Source organism: Pleurodeles waltl, chromosome 2_2 (assembly GCF_031143425.1).
Source record: "Pleurodeles waltl isolate 20211129_DDA chromosome 2_2, aPleWal1.hap1.20221129, whole genome shotgun sequence".
Taxonomy (NCBI): domain Eukaryota; kingdom Metazoa; phylum Chordata; class Amphibia; order Caudata; family Salamandridae; genus Pleurodeles; species Pleurodeles waltl.
In genome coordinates this window covers 875042659-875064969 of record NC_090439.1, presented here as the reverse complement: position 1 = coordinate 875064969, position 22311 = coordinate 875042659, and the positions used below count along the sequence as shown (strand labels likewise).

At 46.7% G+C, this 22311-nt stretch overlaps 1 protein-coding gene across 3 annotated transcripts in view; it reads right to left on the bottom strand.

Annotated features, from left to right (window-relative positions):
- The window catches only part of VPS13B (vacuolar protein sorting 13 homolog B), a 2423697-nt gene that overhangs the window by 493715 nt on the left and 1907671 nt on the right, over nucleotides 1–22311 (bottom strand). For all 3 annotated transcript variants that reach the window (XM_069220546.1, XM_069220545.1, XM_069220547.1), the window contains exons 37-39: nucleotides 21240–21442; nucleotides 20435–20642; nucleotides 14548–14732 (exon numbers count right to left, since the gene is read on the bottom strand). In XM_069220546.1, the coding sequence (XP_069076647.1) occupies nucleotides 14548–14732; nucleotides 20435–20642; nucleotides 21240–21442 (596 nt within the window). The remainder of the gene's footprint in view (nucleotides 1–14547; nucleotides 14733–20434; nucleotides 20643–21239; nucleotides 21443–22311) is intronic.

Here is a 22311-nt window from a genome sequence, read left to right as displayed (position 1 = left end):
GACCGTGAACCATAATTAGCCAAACCTCACTGCTTCCATACTGAACTTACTGCAAGTGATTAAAAGATTGATGTCGTACAAAAGGGGATGAAAATAAGACTGAAAAGCTAATGCCAACCTCTTAAAATATAAAACGAGAATAAACCACAGCGGAATTCGGATCAAAACTCGGAAACATATTGTCCAAATTTTGAGTCATTGCTTCGGGCCAAGTACTATGTAGGGAGTTTTTCCCACAAATCCCATTAACATTAATGGGTACATAACAGGATTTGGGTGGAAAACTGCATGCTCTGCTTTAAATAACTAGCTTTAAGCAGTACGATAGACCAGTTTTAGATTAACGATCTGGGGTCTGCACAGGGAACACATAACAACAGCTGTGATATTTGAGTTAGGAATAAAACTTCACTGCCTTTCTCTGCTTTGTATGCAGTAAGGAAATCGAGCTGAAATCACCCCCTATCTAGAGGGCAGAGAACTTGGCAGGAAACTGATATGATCTCACTCACAGGCTGTGTAGAATAATGATATACCATATTTCTGCAGGGAATGTCCCAACTAATGTATAATTCAACGCATATTGATGTGTATGGCTATTTCTGCAACAGTGACTCATTCATTTTAATGATAATTGGCTAAAACACTATCAATTATTAGAATATTGTCTTAAATGTTATGATTTGTCTGCTCAATTGATGTTACGAAAACGTACCATAAAACATACTGACATGTTTGTTTTCCGACTGAGACACCACACTCTAAAAATCAAGGCATGATAGCACTGTAGGTTCATCAGCAGCCTCAGTTTTGAGTTTTGTTAAGTGAGAGCAGGCAATGCCAAGTCAGCGGCAAAATTTGAAGACAATTAAATTAATAATCTCGGGGGAGGGGCTCTGGGTTGGTTTGAAGGGAGGTGGTGAGGTAGGAGTCTTATCAATCCAACAATCATCCTCATTCTCCTACACAAACTCTGCGTCTGGAGTCCTGCATCTTAATCTTCAACCACAACTTTCTGCTTGCAGTCGTCACACTGCTGCTTGGGAATCGAGCAGGAGTTCCTGGATTCACTCTGTGGTGTTACAACTTCTCATAGTGACAGTGACTTCAGCCTTCCAAAATCTTGTTGCAATATCAATTAGTACACAGGTGGACAGCTGGGAAAAAGCACAGCAGTATCATTATGCACTGAGGGCAGAGTGGCACACTGCCCCGTGTGTGGCACTGCCAAGCAACATCAGGGGAGTTGGACTGAAATAGGAAGATTACGGCACATAACTGACCTGCACTCACTCATACAAACAATGCACACCATGGGTAAAGGCTGTGAACTGATAACCTGACTGACCCGGGCTCCTTCACACCTGATGCAGGATCCCCCGGAACCCCTTAGAAGGACCTGGGAGGGAGACATGGGCCAGGAACCGATGCAGAAGGAATGGGACAGTGCTCTCTTACACCCATGAAAGGTCTCCTGCAAAGTCTGCTTTCAGTATATACAGCGCAATGCACAGCACAGGGCCTAGCTCACCCCGGCGAAGCTCCGCAGGATACTCCCTGAATCCGTATTGAGCTACCCACGAGGTATGGAGTCCAGGGCAGACACGAGGCACACATTCAGGAGCTGCCAGCTGATTAGTGAGCTTTGGTGAAGGTTGGCACGACCTGTTACCCTGTCAGTGTAACAGGACAACCCCAACACACTGGATGTAGAGCAAGCATATAGCTATAGAGTATTCACATAGGTCAAAAGGTACAGAATCACCTCACATCTTCCGGTCTCCCCGTTCGCTCCCAGACATTAAGAGGTGGGAGAGCAGAGAGCGCTGTGAGGACAATGATCATGTTATAAACTATAACGAGAAGCAGGGTGGGTACCGTGTGGGTCTGGCGAGACGAGAGGGTGGAGGGAATGTCCTATTGCCCTACGCTATTATTCCGCATGTCTGCTGTTGACTTGGCTTATTGTTTGAATTGTTAGTATGTTAATGGAGTATGTGGAACATGTTATCTCCTGAATATTTCGAACATGTGTAGAAAGGTTATGAAGGTTTTGGTGGGAATACTGCTTGCATTGATGTGTCTTACCGGTTAGCAAGCGCTAGCCTACTTACTGTATTGTTATTAATAAAAATCTAATTAAGATAGTTTAAAAATAAGCAGGAGAGTTAGACTGAGGACAATTACACCCTCAATTTATTTTCGAGCTCTTTGACACTTTTGTGACTTGCTGCCTTTATTATGACTGTGATACATTCTTATTCACTGCGCCCTCTGGTCCACCAAGACAGCACACACAAGAGAGAGAAGAGAAGCAGCGGAGGTCTAAAAAGATTTAAGGTGAATACTTACGCTACGACATGCTCGGACAAGCCATACTACGCAGCGTGAGCAGCATTTAGGTGGCTATTAATTAAAAGCCTGATATTGCTGCTCCCAACTGTGCAGCCACTGTTTTCCCATGTTTATATTTTTTTATGTAAGTAGGCCTTGGATTTTACCGTGATTAGTAGCTCATATCTAAGAAAACTTTATTTAAAAAAAACAAAAAAACAAAAAAACATTATTTTTTGATTTCTGAAAATCTCTTAACGTCAAACACTTGTACAGACAGGTCGTTCATGGCCACACTAACATAATCATGCTCTGCAAATAAATGAAGTTAGGTATATATGATACATCTGATATCTTTTACACGGCAGCACATTCGATTACACTGGCTTTAGTCTTCCCGGTCTCCTCCCCCTTCCCATGTGAATTATCACACACACTTATAATAAGGCGCATTTTAAATTTACCTCCCTTCAATACATGGGCAAGCTATATCCTTCCCATGTGCCCCAAATAAAAGTGTATTTCTTAGAGCAGATTCGTGCTTTGAACACTTCAATTTCCAGTACGGCACATCAATCCATTCCTGGAAGCCAATCCGATGCAGTGAGGAGGATGACGGACTCCAGTGTCTAGCAATGTCATGTTTCACTCACCAATGCTAGTCAGAATAGTGTATGAGTGCTTCTTGGTCCCCCAATGTCATCCTGAGCATCCATCAAAGCTATTTTAGGTGTTAAGAGAGCTGGCCTCCCGCTCACCTTAGACAGCATGGGTTGTACGGATATCTATAAGGATTTGACCAGGGAACACTCCTATATAAAAAGCAGGAATGTTCCCTCCCAGGTCTATACATCTAGTACAATTTAAAGGAGAACCCATTCCCACTTTCCAGTCTCAGTGAAGTGAAATATATTCTGTGTAGGTATTTAAACTTAAGAGGAATTTTGAAGAAGTGGCAAGAGTGTCGGGCCATCATGGCCTCAACCCATTCTGAATCTTCAAAGGAACCCATATCCTGCTCCCATTGTTCCGAATGACTGCATGGGATGAGGTTTGTTTACCATCAGGGAATGGTAAAGTCTGGATACCCCAGCATTGCCCATAGTGTCCATCAACAGTTTAGCTTCCAATGTTCTGAACTCGGGAGATCTCTCAGTTCAATTTTATGCATATCTTGAGTATGACTGATGCTAAAATTTAAAAAACTGGGAATGGTAAAGTGAAAACTCAATTCACGTATTATCGAAGGAGCTCATATGCAGCCCCCTCTATACATCTAGTAACGAGATACTACTTGTGTCTCACTGAGTGAATGCTTTTAACTCTCTTACTGCAGGTAGCCCGGAAGTGAGTCATCGGAGTTATTTTTTTTGAGCCAACCAATGTATTTTAAATCTCTTTCCGCCAATAATTTAAATTAATGTTGGCAACTTCTGGGAAGTAGGGAAGAATAGCACCCCAGACAGATAATTGTACATTGTGCTTTCCTGGAAAATTCTACTTCCATTCAATAGACTGAGTCATGTCTATCATTGCAAATCCAGTCATTAAGGCATATCGGTTGTGAGGCCCAATAATATGACTGTAAGTCGAATGTACCAATCCCACCATCATACACTGCAATTGAGCACTTGGAAAAGGAAATCCTAGGTTGTTTCCCAGCCCACAAGAACTGTCTCACCAATGATGTAAGGTTTTTGACTTTTTTATGTAAGGGGCATAGGTAATTTTCCAGTTCAAAGAGCCACCTCGAAAGGGTTATCATTTTATAGGCAGAATTTCTTCCTCATGTAGGCAGAGGCAATGCAGCCCATCTTTGAAGCTCTGTGATGATTCTTTTTTATTAAGGAGCATATGTTGAAGTCCCAACTAGTTTTAATTCTGTATCTCATTTAATAGACCTCCACCCCCACCGTTATCAGGGCCACTATGTCTGAGTTAAAGGTTTGTCAAGAGGCTTCCGGTGAATAAAGGCTCAGGATTTTTAACAGTGTGTGGCATGTATTAGCTGGAACCACCAAACAGACTAGGAAATCATTTGCATACAATGAAAGGCAATCTTCCTTCAGACATCTCCACCAGAAGCCTACATAAAAGTGACCCTCCTGATAAATTCAGCAATGGGCTCAATTACCAAGCAAATAGCAGAGGGGACAACAGGCATTCCTGCCATGTGTCACAATCGATCCGGAAATGCTTGAAGAGTGCTCCGACAACTCTAACTCGGGTATTTTTGTACAGTGGCTTAACATACTTGATAAAGTATAGTCCAAACTTCAGATTTGAAAAATGAAACACTGAATCAATGAGTGCTAATGTTTGTGCCTCTTCTACCTCATGAAATATATTTAGTATTGGGTTCAATCTTTTGAGGTAGTGTCTGGTGCCTAGCCCCAACATAAACTTATTTTGGTCATGAGGAATTATTTGTGGAACGATTTTGAGTATTCTATTCATCAGTATTTTGGCTTTGGGATTTATTAGAGATATAGGCCAATAAGCGGATGGACAATCAGGAGGACCTCCATATTTCATGAAAGCGGTTGCCCCTCTTAGATCGCCCAGAAAGGAACTCAAAACAGCCCATTTACTACACTGATGATCAAGTGTTCTTTAAAGATTTTAATCAAGAAAACATAGAATGTGGCTTTTCCTCCATGCAATTAATCTTGCTGATTTCCTTCCACCTCACTATAACTTAACCAATAAGATAATTGGATATTTTCAAGAGGCTTGAATTCGGGCTCCACCAGAGTTCTAAACACCAGCTGTGAAACACGATCAATAGTAAGAACAGCAGTGTATTTGTGATGCATATTTTCTACCTGAAACACGAGTTACGCATGGAGGGGATTTAAGAGGAACAATGGAGGTGTGGACTAAGAGGAAGACAATGAATTTTTGACTGCATGGTCCTGAAGGATGCTGATGGCAAGATGTTTTGTTGTTGTGTGAAAAATGTACTGAGTGTGGTAGTTCAATTGGAATTGAGGCATAACATTCGGAAACCATATTTAACGCACGCTCCACGTTTTTGCCTTTTTCTGGGACTTCTGTCCCATAAATTCCAGCTGGTTTGATCTGTTAAAAGGAAACAGAGGGGATGTGATCATTATCGCATAACTCAGAATTCCAATCCCTGAGCAAACTGTTTAAGGATAGGAATTCTAAATTGTGTTTGTGCATGCACTGGAATTTAACTGTTTATTCATGAGTAGGGCCCACAAACTTGTATTATATAGTACAGTGCAATGAACTAAGTAATACTGCCAAGGTAACCTTCATAGCACATGCATATTTGAGATTTGAGATGCATGGCACTATACATGTTATGACCAACCGTGCAACTGGTAAACCTATTTGTCAAACCACTATACACAAATGTGCAATGTATATGGGACGAGCTCAATAGGGTTTAGGACACTAATGTTAATTTTGTAGTATCTGTTAGTGCTTTCGTTAAATGCCAGACAATTGTTTGCATTTAGAACGTAAAGTAGGGGCGTGGCTTCGGGCGTCAAGATGGCGGTCGCACTTTGAGAGTGCTCTGGACCCCTCCGTCATCCGCCCGTAGTTAGAGTGGCCTGACCGAGCCGGAGACGTTGTTTTAATAGTCCTTGTGACCCCTGGGCCCCTGGAAGGCTCCGGCGAGGAGCACCTGGCGAAAGCGGCCCCCGTTGTCGAGCCGCGCCCGTCCCGTCCCCGAAAACAAAATGGCGGCCGGGACTGACTTCTGCGGCTGAGCTGGGACCGGACCGGCGATCCCCCCGGACGTGGCCGCGCTGGAACAGAGGTGTGACGGGGTAAGAAGGGGTCCCTGGATGGGGTTGAGGCTGCGACCCTAACGCGGCTCTCGCGGCATGTGGAGGCGGCGCTGCCGCGTCCGGGGGAAGAGAGCGCCATGTGGATGAGGCTGCGGCCGTGCGCCAACCTGGGGGCATCAGCGGAGGGAGCTGAGCGGCTGCGCTGTACCCGGGACCCCGCTGGCCGGAGCTGGAGCGGCGGAGGGGCAGTTGCAGAGAGGGTCTCCCTGGTACCCTGAGTGTCGACGGAGGCATGCCGGGGGTCCACGGAGTGCGGCGGAGACACCGAGGCAGGATGAGGCTGTTCTAAAGTTACAGACACGGCCGAAAAATCAGCACCGCGATCCGAACTAACGGAAGGGCAATGGCCCTGAGTGACCTCGTGGCGTCACTGGAGCAGCGTAATTAACACCGGGGCCGGTCGAGGCTTTACTGAAGGTACCGGCTCGAAGTGAAAACGGGGTGGGGGAGGGGAAAGGAGTCAGGGAAGAAAGATGCCCTACCCCCCCCTTAGCACTTAATACCTAATGGCAATTGGCAACTGGGCCAAGATGAAACTGGACTCATCGTGGAGTCATCAGATCTCAAAGGTGAAGAAGATCACAGTTTGGGCCTGAGGGCCTCTCCCCACGCACTCGTAATCGTAGTAACAGCAAACGTGCAAGGGATCTAGACTTGATTTGGAAAACTACCCGACTCCGGTCTCCGATGCCGTGATGGGGAGAGACAAGGCGAACAAGCAACCCCCATCTTCTCAGCAAAAGATTGACCAGTTCACGACGCCGGCAGGCCAGCGAGGAGAGGGAGACACAGCTAGCGGAGGCCCCGTACCAGACGGAGTGAGTGCCATCCTTCAAGCCATTCAATCATCACAGTCTGCTGTGGAGATTAAGATCGGGGAAGTACGAGAAGACGTGGGTCTGGTTCGGCAAGACCTCAGAAACGCAGTGAGCCGGATCACCGAGGTTGAAACTAGAGTCTCCCAGACTGAAAACGACCTAGCTGACCTTAGAAGTAAAGTGGCCCAGCTGCAGACTCGAACCGGCGAGCTGCACCGTCGTGCGGAAGATGCAGAAAACCGGTCAAGACGCAACAACCTGCGTTTCATCGGATTTCCGGAGGGCATAGAGGATGGTGGGGCATCTGAGTTCCTAGAAAAGTGGATTAAAGCATGGATGCCGTACCAGTCCCTTTCGCCCTGGTTTGCGATTGAAAGAGCCCACAGGGCACTGGCCCCGCGCCCCCCACCGGGCGGCCCAAAACGACCAATGATTGCGCACTTCTTTAACTTTAAGGATAGGGACAATATCCTTAAAGAGGCTAGGAGGTCGGAAGATCTTCAATGGGAGAACCATAAAATCTTAATTTTCCCAGACTACACCCGTGAGGTCCAGATCCGCCGCCGGTCGTATGAACACGTTAAGCAGAAGCTTAGAGCGATGCAACTTTCATACATGCTCCTCTTCCCCGCGCGGCTCAAAGTCCTCTTGGCCGGGCGAACACACTTTTTTGAAACACCTGAAGAGGCTTGGGACTGGCTGACGGACGAGGGCATCGGAGCCCGGAGGGGGCCCCTGGAGCACACGGAGGGGGCTCCTCGGGTCGGACCCCCCACCCCGGGAGGCCCCCGGAGGAGCCGGAGGCGCACCAGATCCCGGAGAGGGAGACCGAAAGACACAAACAATTTGGACAACAATGAGGAAATCCGAGATTCTGGCTCGCAAACAGAGAAGAAACCCACGGACCCTTCTGGGCCTCAGATCTCAAGCCAAACGGCGGATGATAACGGCCTGAGCCAGTCCCCGGTCCTTGGTTGATATGACGCATTTGACACCCGCTGATGGGAGTCCAAAATGACTTGAGATGTCCGTTTCACCTATGCAGACCTTACAAGGGTCACTACAGAAGGCGTCATGCCTTTCTACTGTAGGATACCCGAGACTTGGCAGGTCACCACTAATTGTAATTGATCCGATTATATGGAGGGGTCCACCACTCCACCCCAAGGACAGTCCTGCTGGCTGTCTGGTTTTGGTTGGGTATTTGGGCGACAGATGCTTCCGGGGTGGGAGTATGGGGAGCGGGGTGGTTGGGGGGAGGGTTTTTTGAAGTTAGCCTAGATCCCTGGGTCCACAGCCTGACACTCAGCCCTATGCAACACCTATACAATTCACGCCTGGCACTCATTAACTCAGGTTCTTTCCTGGAACGTAATGGTCTGTTGGATAAAATTAAGAGGTCAGCAGTATTTAACACTCTCCGCAGATACTCCCCCTTAGTGGTCCTTCTGCAGGAAACCCACCTCCTTGGGACTAGGTGCCCCATGCTAATACGGGGAGGGTATGACAGAGTATACCACGCGGGCTTCTCCAGGGGCTCCAGAGGGGTAGCCATTTTACTTCACCGCTCTCTGCCTGTGGTGATCACAGCCACACAGGCCGACCCACAGGGCAGATTTGTAGTGGCTACGGGGACTCTTCACGGAACTCCGATAAATTTTATATCTGCGTATGCCCCCCCGACGAGACTTGATGCCTTCTTGCACTCGCTTCGCCGAGTGGTTGTGGGATTGCCCCAGGGGACTACCCTGCTGGGGGGGGGGACTTCAACGCAGTTCTCGATCCGGACTTGGATGTATCCGGCGAGATCACGGCCAGTAGATTAGCCAGGGCTTCGGCTCTTACTAGCTAGACCGAGAGCCTTGGCCTCTGCGAGGTATGGAGAACTTGGCACCCTAGGGATCGCCGGTACACCCACACGTCGGCCGCCCACCGGACGCAATTCAGAATCGATCTGGTATTCATGTCTGCTCTGGACCTCTCGAGTGTCACAGGGGCAGAGATACTCCCCCGGGGAGTCTCGGACCACGCACCAGTGCGGGTCCGACTGGGTGGAGCGGATCCCTCTAGACGCCCGGTATGGCGCCTAAACGCATGGTATTTACAAGACAAAGACTATACCCAAGAGATCAGAAATCAACTAACTCAATACTTCGATCTGAATCTGGGGTCGGTCCGCTCCCCGGGAACATTATGGGCCGCCTGTAAGGCTACCCTCAGAGGACATGCCAAGTACCTTCTCCGTACCCGCGAGCGGGACAGGAACTCCCAGATCTCTGACCTGGAGGCCAGGGCCCTGAGACTGGAACGCCAACAAACGACTTCTTCGTCTGCTGCTGCCCTGAGACAGCTGACTATGGTTAGAGAAGAAATTAAACACATAATGCTAGATTCGGCCGGGAGCATTTGGAGAGCTTCGGTGGCCCGTATATATGGCTGGGGGGACAAAAATGGGAAGCTCCTACATTGGCTGGCCGCGCGTCCTCTGGCCAGCAGGGTTATACCCGAGATTTTGGAGCCCTCGGGCGCCCTCTCTAGGACACCAGCTGAAATCGCACAAAGTTTTGCGTCCTACTATGCCCACCTCTATGCAATGCACCCCGCCCCGCCATTGAGAAAGAGACTCCCCTCCTGAATGAGATCACTCTCCCTAGGATCTCCTTGGAGACAAGAGACAGGCTGGATGAAACTATTAGCCTTGCAGAGATCACCAGTGCAATTTCCAGCCTGGCATCGGGCAAGACCCCCGGCCCCGACGGACTCCCGGCAGAGCTCTATAGCAAATGCAGTGATATACTGGGTCCCCACTTACTCAACATGTATGGGGAAGCCGAGAAACTAGGCCGATTTCCCACCGAGATTGACCAGGCGACAATAGTAGTGATCCCCAAGACTCAGCCCCCATCGAGACACTGTTCGGCATACCGACCCATCTCACTTCTAAACATTGAGATCAAAGTGCTTTCCTCGACCCTGGCCTCTAGACTGAAAGAGATAATGCCTACACTAGTGCACCCTGACCAGTGTGGCGTTATGCCCACTAGTAGCACCAGGCACTGCATTAGGCGGTTGCATCTGGCTCTGGCACATCGCAATACTCTGTTGCACGCACACTTGGCATTACTCTTGCTGGACTTTGAAAAAGCCTTTGACACAGTGGATTGGTCCTACCTTGAACTGGTCTTGCAGAAAAATGGGCTCGGTCCCAGATTCCGAGGCCTGGTGAGACTCCTGTACTCCAAACCGACAGCTCGAGTCCGAGTGAATGGAGTAGTCTCTGACCCATTTCCTATTGGCTGCGGAACCCGGCAGGGTTGCCCGCTATCCCCGTTGCTCTTCGCATTAATGATAGAGCCTCTTGCGATACTGTTGCGAGGAGATCCCCTGATCGAGGGCTGGTCCTGGCCTGCCTGTGCAGAAGACCGTGTGGCGCTATACGCGGACGATGTCCTCCTATATCTATCCAACCCGGCTAAAAGTGGCCCCCGCGTGCTAGAGATCCTGGGCCTCTTCGCGGAAGCCTCTGGGCTGATCCTGAACCTCGCCAAGTCCCTACTGGTCCCCCTACACCGCTCCGGGGATTGTGTGGACTGGCAGCGAAATATTCCAGTACGAAGAAATAGCTTCAAATACCTGGGAATATACATTTCACTTCTCCCTGAGTTGACATGGGAACTTAACATTACACCGTTAACTAGAAAAATCAGAAGTGATCTCCTACACTGGAGGACACTCCCCTTTAACCTGCTCGGTAGAATCGCGCTCTACAAGATGATGATCCTTCCTAGGCTCCTCTACCTCCTGCAAAATTTCCCCCATCCCATCCCTAGGAAATGGTTTGGGGAAATGGACTCATTGGTGCGCCAATTTATATGGAACGGAGCCCGCCCACGGTTAGCGCTCAAAACCTGCCAGAGGGATGTATATGATGGAGGTTTGGGCATGTCCAATATCCACTCCTACCACCTCGAAACACAAGTACTTGTGATTAATGACTGGATGGGGGGTGGGTGGACAGACCCGGCGTACCGACTGGAGCTCCAAACGATGGGTTACCCACGGATTTTGGACACCCTCTATGGAGGTCCGATCTCTCGAGACGTCCCAGTTGTGACCAGGGTGGTTCTACAGGGATGGGGGACAGCTCAAAAGTCGACGGGGTGGTGGGGACGACTTACCCAACAGACCCGACTGTGGCATGGGAGACAATTGGTGGAGGTGGTGGGCCTGGAGGGGTTTTGGAACTGGGACAACATAGGCATCTCCACACTAGGCGATGTCTGGAACGGGTCACACATACGGTCTTTTGAAGATCTCCAGAAAAACTTTTCATTAAACAAGACACAGTCCCACAGATACCTCCAGCTCCGGCATGCCTTATCAGTACACATCCGAGAGGGAGAAAACATACCTGAATGCAGCCTCATGGAGGCCAAGGCATTGATGGGGAGCCTAGGTAGGGGAGGTGTTTCCCAGATATATCGCACCCTGGTCTCCGGCACCTCAGGCTCCCTGGGGGTACTTCGCCAGAGATGGGAGGGGTGGGTGGTCCCCATGGAAGAGATGGAATGGGGTGAGGCGCTAATGGCCCCGCGGGCCCTGGCGATCGCCACCCGTTTCAGACTGATACAAACTTACTTTTTGCACACAGCATACCTCACACCCGACAAACTACACAGAGCGGGCCTCCGCCCCAACGCGGAGTGCCCCCGCTGCAGAAACCTTACAGCTGACTTCTTCCACATGGTGTGGACCTGCCCGGCCATGGTAGCCTATTGGGGAGCGATCCTGGGGGAGATTTCTGAGGTGTTGCAGGAGAATATAGAGAGAGAGCCTCTACCCCTCCTCCTTGGGATCATGGGTGACAGCGAGCTAAGGAGACCAGATCGAATTTTCCTTGGGGTGGCGTGCATAGTGGCAAACTGGAAGGCCAAAAATGCCCCATCAATGGCTAAATGGAGACAGGGAGTGGATTGGTGTGCGCAGAGTGAAAAACTTGTATATGAGGCTAGAGGATGTCTGAATAAATATAATAGGATATGGGGGAAATGGGAGGCCGCACTAGGCTCCTGAATACTATGTTATCTCTATTATTAGTGCGATTTGGGATCACAGGTTCGACCAATGTTGGATGCCCGTTGGCATCGTGTTATGACGTTTGTATCATGGTTTTTCTTTCTTTTGCAAAAATCAATAAAAATTCTTTATCAAAAATAGAACGTAAAGTAGGAGGACTTTATCTTCTTTCATGTTTTCACACCCTGGGATGGTATCAGTTTCAGGTATGTATGTCACTTCTTTGGTGTGATTAGTTTAGAAAGCGATGTGTGATTTCTTTTCCTGTGATGTCATGGGTGATTTATTGCTGCCACCTACTTTCAGCAGGGACGGCTTTAGGTGCGGCCGCACCGGGTGCTGGAGTGGATTCGGGGGCGCTGACCTCAGGGAGGCGCTGTGTTTAGCAATAACTTACAAAACTTGATATTTAAAAGCACCTTCTGAAAAGTTCCTTCTCCCTTTAAGAAACCATTAAAATGTCAAGATACCTCTTGTGATTAATGTTCCTGCGAGATAGAGATGAGAGTTTTGTCCAGTGGCAGCTTTGACTGCCATAAAGTAGCACAGACTGTTAAAGTGCTTGCTGCAAAGAACAGAACTATATTTTATGTAGATAGCCGAGTGGATTAGTACAGTGGTTCCCAACCTTTTCACATCTGTGGACCCCCACTTTATCATTACTGGAATCCGGGGACCCCCACTGAATCATTATTGGAATCCGGGGACCCCCTACTAAGCCATTACTGAAAGCTGGGGACCTAATCTGTTCATTTTAGTTTATTTTCTGAGCAGTCGCGGACCCCCTGAGGAGGCTTTGCGGACCCCCAGGGGTCCCCGGACCACAGGTTGGGAACCACTGGATTAGTAAATCCAGCTGTTACAAGTGCTTCAAAACTAATGTATGTGAAAGGGGGGCTATGGCGAGAAGAGGGGCACATTAGCAGGGTGGTAGTGAGGGAATCCATGGAGGTGGTCATGGGGTGGGGGCCGCCAAAAAAAGTCTGTCGCACAGGGAGGAAGCAGCACTAAAGCCGGCCCTGACTTTCAGCATCAAGGCTGAGCTTGATTTGAGCCGATGGTTGCCAGTGGGGCCACCCAGCACACTTTTTTGGGGACCAGCACTTATTTTTCCTCATCAGATATTTACAGAGAGCAAGAAAGGGACACATAAAAGAGGGGGAAAGAAGGAAAAAGAGAAAAGCTGTCAAAGGAAGAAATCATATTCTTGCAAGAGTGAGATAAAGGGGGCGGGAAGAGTATGGTATTGGAGTAAGGAGACCTGAGGTGAAATCAAGACATCGCAACCATGGCATTCTGCGCACCGACATTTAATAACACTTGTCGCGGGCATCTGAGTAGAGTTTAAGGTTATGCACCTTTGGTGAATATACGCTATATCTATTTTTTTTATCAATTTGGAACTCGAAAGGAATTTGAGAATAGGTAATGAAAACTAGGGCATCTCTATACTACTAAATTGTCATCAATCCCTGCTACGTGAAAACACGGAGATACAATGTCGTAAAATGGGTACACGTTTCCTGATTCAGGAAACAACTATTATAAGGGTTAAACAGCAAATCTGACTGTGTTAGCCATTCTGGAACACTGGAGGTGTCTTAATCTCCCCTTCCCCTGCTCAGCAAGGAATAGCACTTCTTCACTACACTGAACAGAAACATCCGCGCACTTTCGATCTCTGCATCTAAAACGTTGAATACAAACCTAAAGCGTAACAGACAAGGACACAGGCACGGTTATTCTAACTTCTCTAGCTTAGACACTTAAAGCAAGGAAAAGAAGGCACATATGTTAGGGTGTATATGTACACCAGGGCAGCAGTACCACTTGCTGCCATCAGGCAACCAAACCAAATACACGTCTAATAAAGACACACTTTGACTATTGCTGTTTCAGTTGGACTGCAGTAACTGGGCAAGTCTGAAGAGAGGTTTTTACATAGTCGGGTAAAAAGTGTAAAATAACTAAGGCACCACTACATTTTAACGCATTGATATTTAGGTCACTAAACGCCACTTTTGCAGTAACCAAGATCTCCAGTTTTAGAAAAGAATGCAAGTTGAAGCAAAATGAAACCAAATACCTCGGCAGCCCCCCCCAAAAAATATCACATCCTTGGTATCTAAAGCCGACGCAAATAGTTCTACTCATCATACAACATATCTGGTATATAAAGCTGACATACGACGTTCTGCACATCATATCAGAAGCATGTTACATAAAATTGAGGCACCTTGTTCTATCCATCGTATAACCTGGCCAGTACATAAATCCGACACACACATTTCTGCACATACTATAACATGGCCAGTATATTAATCCGAAACTCACCGTTAAAACATACACGATGCCCTGTATATAAAGCAGATACTTACCGTTCTCTACATCCCCGGCCAAGTATATAAAGCGGAAGCACATTCTTATCCAAATGAACAATATTGTGTACTGCAGTAAGAACCAACTAAGAGAGTAACAAACAAAGTAAGAAGTACCTGAAGAACATCTCCAAGGTCAGCGGTACTGATGTCCGGATCGTCAGTTGTGTTGAATGGGACGGGAGCTATTCTCACAAGGGTGAGCACTCTTGGCTCTGGGTACCGCCACAGCATCATCCCAGAACTGTCCTCAGTCTCATTGTAAAAAACCACCTCAAAAACGCTAGGTAGTTTCTCAGCAGCTGAAGGCAGAAACAATATTAAAGTGTGGAAATTGCATGAGCAATAAGCATGATAAGCTCAGGATAAGTACAACGTTCTGATGTACAGAATAACAAAAGAAAAAGAAAGATCAGAAGAACAAGTAACTTACCTTCAGCAAGTCTTCTGATAGATGCACTGTCTAACGGCGGTTCTTTCGATGGATGTGGCAGAGAGAAAAAATTAGGGAGAGTGATCACCTCTCCCATGTTTAAGGGCAAAATTAACCGGCAGAAAGAAAGTCCAGGTTCTTAGCACCCATTTGTCAGGAAAGAAAGAAGTGTAAAGAGTTTTTACTGACTACCCCTGGGTCAGTGATACCAGCATAAATGATGGCAATAAGTAAAATGTCTTAATAGTTAGGAGCTACAGAGAACAACTGTACATGGGCTCCAAAGGCATGCACATCAGTAATGCGTGGACCAAATTAAGGTCACAATTGTGGTATAACGAAGGGCTCTGGCAGGAACATGTGCATCAAGCTTTTAAGAACCTCACCCTAGCAGGTGACTTGAATAAAGAAGATTGGTCAGGCAAATGAATGTAAAAAAGGCTAAGAGAGTCGATAAATTGCCTTTAACTGTGCCCACCACAAAGAATTGCTGGGCCAAAGCTGCAACAAACTAAACAACATTTCAGTCAACTTGGCCTATAGAGGATCTCTTGGTAGGAGCTCCAGTGCGCAGTAGACTCAACACTACACATTTTCATTGGTGGTAAAGGGATCCAGCAATGGCATGCTCTCATGGTCGAAGATGTCCTGAGTCACCACAGGATGAAGGCACCATTCATGATCTGCCAGTTGGCATCTGCCCTGATGTTTAGCGACCCAACCAGATGATTTGCCACCTGGAAGATCCCTGTTGATGCAGCATCTCCAAAGGTGCAGCACCTTCTTAAACAAGGTCCAAGATCCCTAGTTACCCCTGCTTGTTGCCATACCACGTGACATCACGTCAAGCTGTCAATCAGGCCTTGCACCGGCCTCCCTCTGATGGATGGGAGAAAGGCTTTCAGAACTAGCCTGATAGCATGAAGCTCATGAGACTAATGCAGAGCGGCTGTTGCACTGGGGACCATAGACCCTCTGAATTTCACTTGTTCCAGGTGCCTGCCCCAACCCATAGACAATGTGTCCGTCACCACTATGAACTCTGGCTGGTGTAGGAAGAGTGAGCTACCACACTATGGGCTGGTCTTCATCTGCCACTACCAAAGATATTGGGCTTTTGATTCGAGCTGCAGACACTGGCCAACAGTTGCACCCACTAGAAATGGTGGTTCTACTGCAAGACACACATGTGCTAACATGCGTAAGGGACCAGGAGGATGCATGAAGCCAGTATGCCAAGAAGCCTCAGAACTGACCTCACTGAGACCCAGGACTGATAATGAAGCATTGGGATCGTAGCCTGAATGTCCTGGGTTCATTGTGCCGGCAGGATGCTCCAACACCACTGTGTCCGGAATGACCCCGATTAAGTGAATCCTCAGAGTCCATGTTGGTGGGACTTTAGTTCACTGATGGAAAACCCAATGGATGAAAGAAGGGCAATCAACGTCCTAAGGAGCCAGTCTTTGAAATGCATGTCTCCCCAACATGCAAAGATGTGCTGTGGCCACCACCAGCTCTTTAGTAGACACCAGAGGAGTGGAGTAGAGGTAGAAGAATGGAGCAGCAAATTAAAAATGCTCTGACTCCCACTTCGAACAGAAGGTAAAGCTTGTAGGATGGGCACATGAAAATATGTATTCTACAAGTTCTAGGTTACAATCAAGTCCTTAAGATCTAGTACAGCAAGAACTTAGGCTGGAGTGAGAATGCTGAATTTGTCTTTCCACTGGAATGCATTAATGGGGCAAAGGGACAAAGTCAGCCTGAGCCCTCCATTTTTCTTGGGCCCCAGGAAATGCCCCTGCAATTTTTCAAGCCCATTACAAACTCAATGGCCCCTTAAGCAAAGAACAACTTGACTTCCTGCAGAATGATAGTGAAATGATCTGCCAGCACTTGAGTAGGAATGAGTGGGATACAAGGGGGGAGGGTGAAATGAATAGCTGGGCATATCCTTTGTGAACAATTTGCAACATCCACTGATCTGAAGGGATGGATTTTCAGCTAGGTAGGGAAAATTAAAAGCTGCTTCTCAACGGCTTTGCATGGTCCTGCAAAGGCAAATTACAGTGGCTTGAAAGTCTTTGACCTGGATGAATAGGAGCTCGGAAGATTGCAGCTCACCACAAAAAGTCTGGGCCAGCTGCTAAATTGGGTGCAACGGCTGCAGCCCTCAACAAGTCAGACTCCGCAAGTACCCTCTAAACCTTCTGGAAAGCTGGAAAAACTGGCAGGCCAGTGAGAGAAAGCTTATGGAGAGGGCCATAATGCAGCTATCTTTGAAGCGGTCTAGTGCAAAGATGGCCTGTCCACAATGGGTATGACCATTAAAGATTCCCAAACATCACCAATAAACCTAGTTTTGCGTATCCAGGCAAGGCCTGCACTACACAACACTAGCACTCATGGCATGGTCCACACATTCTGTTGTGTCTAGGCTGGCCAGTAATACGTATCGGGCACTATTTTGTTCATCCTGAATCATTTAGGCAAAGGGTGTTCTGGATTCTTGAGGGGATGCTGGCAAGGTCTCATTGGCCTTGTCACAAAGAGTGTGACCCGATAGAAAGACTGCATTCAGGGACCATAGGGCCAAACTGGCAGAGGAACATATTTTTGGGCTAAATGCATCAATGCACTTTAGCATCCTATCTGGTGCTGCAGAAGGCAATGTATTGGAAATGATTGTGCTCCTGGATGCTTGCACAAATAAGCTTTCTGGGCTTGAATGCTGACCGAGAGAGGCAAGGTCAACAGGGGCTAGTCTACATCATCTAGTTACTGGGCGATGGACTGGAGAAGCCAAGCATGGCTTTGTCCATGTGACCATTAAGGTGTCTGTTAGAACCTCATTGATTGTGTTTCCAAACCTGTAAGCACCCATGGCGCTGTAACATGTCTATCATGGCCGATGGCTCTCCAATTATGGGGCTTAAAAGTAATCTGTGCCTAAGTGCATGGATTCTTGTGTATGGGCACCAGAATCATCTGCAGTCCTTCACCAATTTGCCTGTTGGCTAGTGGACTCAGTAACTGTGCCAAGGCACTGGTCCATAAACCTTTCTGTAATGCCCACTGTAATGGCTGTTTTTGACATGCCAGGCTTGTGCTAGCTTTTCCAGGTAGTTTGGGTGGGCTGTGGGCATCATTTTGTGTTGAAGAGGTTTTGAGGCAGCTGTACTGAACTGTATATAAAAGTTTCTCTGCAAAAAGATACAATTCCCTATGAAGAGTAGCACAACAAACATTTCCATCTCTGAAACATAACTTTTACAAGAATGCAAATCCAGCTATTGTCTAAGCTGTTTTTTTTTTTTTAGAGAAGGACATGAACGTACACTAGATACCCGCACCAGCATCCTTGCATTTTTGTCCTCATTGAAGTAAATGGTCATCAGTTATTGAAATTAGATTTCATGTTCATGAAGGTGGGCAGAGGATCACAAATATTTTCATTGGCTAACATTGTCAAGAGACTGCAATCTTAACAGAAATATAGCACTTATCAATTAAGCACTACAACAACATTCGGAATCAGATCTTTGCCTAGGAAGGTGTGAGAGCTCTATTTTCGCAGTTATTGTCATTAATGCTACAGTATTTAGTTTCACGTGTATTAAAATACATACTTTTTTTTTTTACATAGCAAAGCACTGGACACCCATTTGTTGAGGGATAAAACTAAGTCTTACTTTTTTCTACTTTTTTCTAATCCCTAGCACCTCCATAATTAAGACTTTGACTGGTCTGCATTGTTACCACTGAGAGTTAAGTGCTTAAGAGGAACACTTGGTAAATCAACTTGGGGTCCAACAGTACTGTGGACCCGGTACACCAGTTTCAAACATCTCAAATTGTCCCAATTGGAACCAAGTTGCTGCCCTGGGATAACAGGAACCACGTGTCACAGGATCAGTCAGTGTCTGATTTGCAGAGATGACTCTCAGTTACTGGTGGAAGAACATTAATGGGGATTTGATGCACCTGCCACAAAAGCCTTCTGGACCCTCAGAATGGTTAACGGATCCCCACCTACAGCTTGAAGTGCCCATCAAAACCTAGCAAGCAAAAACAACCATTTAAAAGGGCATAGCAACAACGTCCTATTCTCTGGTGCCTGGACAAGAGCACTACCTATTGAAAGTCTTTAAGCAACAGGACTAGTTTGTTGGGGTAATAGCGGGTCAAGGTGTTTGTCAACTTTCATGCCCACTTAGATGGTGCAAATGTTTGGGGCCCTATATTTCTAAACCATTCAAAAGCAATCAAGAAATTAAAGTGGTAGATCATTCACAGGAACACAGCCAAGGACAAACCACGAGATAATACATTTCTGGGGTCGGTACCAGGGGCACACATGTAACAATTCTGGAAGCATTTGGCTAGAAGATGATTCCAACATTGTCAGAGTCTTGCAATTACCTCTTGCCGCCCCACTAAATTTACAGACCACGGGTGTAGTCATAGTAATCGTAAAGACCCTTAAGGGGAAATTATAAGGCATACAAAGATAATACAGTTTCACAACAGCTATAGACAACAGTTGTTCAGTAGTAACAACTCCAGAGCAGTTCCTCTGGAGCCATCCCATGTCCTGGAGCAGGCACTGTCCAGTGGCTGTCACCCACAGATTCTTGCATGCAGCCACTCGGTCGGAAATCAATCCCCTGACAGCCCCCCACCCTCTGGGTGGGGGGCATTTGGCCACAAGTGCTGACCTGCGTCTAGGTGCCCTGCCCGTTTTGAGGTCTCCCAACCTGTGCCTACCCTACCACAGACAGCCACATCTGCTGTGCCAAGGGTAGTAGGCTTAAGGGCCAGGCCTATGGCCAGACACTGCGCCATACCAATGGCCAACATCCGCTAAAGACTCTGCACCAGTCCCACTGTTGACATCCAACCCCCACTGCAAACACCCTTGGCCCATCCACGGGGGAGGGCTGGTCGCAAGGCCTAGCATGCACCCAGGCCCTCTGCCAACGCATTGCATGAATTCCAGGTTCAAATAATAATTCAGTGGGGGGTCCCCAAAATCCAGCAATAATAAAGTGGGGGTCTACAGATGTCAAAAGGTTGGGAACCACTGGTATAGACAGATATGTATATCATGTGGAGATAGATCTAATGTTCAAATATGCAATGTCTACTTGCTCTAAGATTCATGCTACTTTCAAATTAATTCAAGAGAAACCTTCTCGGCTTACCACCCCCAGAAATATGGTTGACTAAAGTACTTGTGAGTTAAAGTGTAAAACATTAATAATGTGGATTCGTTTCTGGAAAGCAATGCACAGAGCTCCCTTCTATGTTTGTTTCCGAGCTGTGCAGTGCAAGCACTACTGATACAGCAGGTACCTGCGAAGATGGACACAAAGCTGCTATCTAAATTTATGAACACTTCCACATGAAATTATGGGAACAGCTACAGAAGCCTACTGATCTTAAAAATATAAGGACCAAGACGATGAACAGAGTACAACAAGCAAATGTGTCACCAAAAACTTTCCCATGGGTCATGTTGGAAGTAGTGTGTTTAGTTAAAGCATTAAGTGTCAGTATTAATCATACCTGCATCTTGGATATACTGGAACAGACCAGTCCTCAGGTCATCTGAGCTATGCTCCGTTTTGAAGGCTTGATATCTTCCTATGGGGGACACGGGCTGCAGAGGTCGATCAGAAACCAGAGCCTCGGTGCCATCCTCGATCTTCATGTACTGTTGAAGAAGCTCTTGCAGAAGCACTAAGCAGTTCAAGTGCTCCTGGCCCCAGAACACCTGATCAATAAATGTAAAAAAATAAATAATTTTTTTTTAAAAAAGTTGAAACAGTAGAAAACTTGAAATTCTGCTACAGGTGAACATTGTTATGATGGTCTCTCTTTTATTTTACTTCTCTAACAAATGCTCAGTTTGGGGCTATCAGTGCAGCATGACTTGATATTAGAACGGCATATTAATGCTGCAGCAGATTAGATCCTGCTGTATACAACGTGCAGCAATGCTGGCTCATCATACGGCAATTCTTCAATGAGGTGGATGTTCACTCCCTTCATCTCTTCTCTCTTCCAGACATTCACCACTCATCAGCTGTCACTGCTTTTTGATATTCTATGCTTCAACCTTTTTTGATATCTGCCATCAGATCTGCAAGCGTCTGAGACCCATCAACTTTTTGGATACTTCGAAAATCCCTAGTTTAAGAGCTATGAACTCAAAAAAATGAATAAACGTAATACCAAATTGCAATGCTGACAATATTTTATGGCACCAATCTCCGAACTACCATGCATGCACGAGAAAAGCAGCTTCTGAAGCACAGATAGCACACATCTACTAATGAACCTATCTTGATACAGTGGACTCTTGGAATACCTGCATCAGTCCTCCGCGTACGTCCAGCAGTACTTTTGGAATGTCGCACTGAGGGTCAGGATTCCCACTGTGTTTGCACCACTTGGCCTGCAGGTTGAGGTTGCTGCAGACAGGACCCACCAAAATTCTGCTTCTTTCTTTTAGGCTCGTTTTCAGGACAAAGTCATTAAGTGCAAGTGCTAACGATGCACTATGGATGACACCTAAGGAAATGAATAAAGCACACATTCAGTCTGGGGCATTAAGCTATTTGTCCAACCTTTGCTTTATTGTTCATGCTCAAGCACCCAGCATTGCCATTCTTACATTTCTGCTGCCTCTGTCCTCGTTAGCCACGGCTGGCTATTTCTGATGGGCAGGCTAAGAGGGGAAAGCCCCAAATGATACAATCAAATTTTAAGTCACACAAGGGAATATTTTACCAGTTATGTGGGATACGTTTGATTTGGTGCGATAATGTAATACAAAACCCATCAATGAACAGGTCTGACTGATTCTATTCTTGAGGTGCACCATGGCAAGTAGGATCTTCACTAAAAAAAGTAAGGCAATCAGAGAGGGGAAAATCTGTAATCAACAGTAAGGCACAATTTGTGGACTTTGTTTCCCGGAAGTAAGGCTACAGACGCAAATGTCCTGCTGCGCTAAAGGACTCCTGTGCCAGTGACATGAGCACCTGGCCGGATAGAAAGCAGTGCTTTGCCCTGGCTCAGTGAGTTATCCCGATTGTTGGGCCACAAATTTTATATATATGCTTTTTCTATAGAAACTCAGTTCTAACTATAACTACCTAGTAGCGACCGCCACTAGGTAGTTATAGTTAGGGCCTAGTTTTTATAGAAAAAGCAGACTTTTTTTTATAATATATTACCTAGTGGCGGTTGCCACTAGGTAGTTATAGTTAGGACGTAGTTTCTATAGAAAAAGCTGTTTTTTTTACTTGTCTATATCTTTGGTTCTGCTTGACGAATCTTCATGACATTTTCAAAAAAATTCGACAGTCAAGTCAGCTGCTGTGTGGAAAGTTTCAAGGTGATACGTCAAGCGGGGGCCAAGAAAAAGTGCGGGGCTT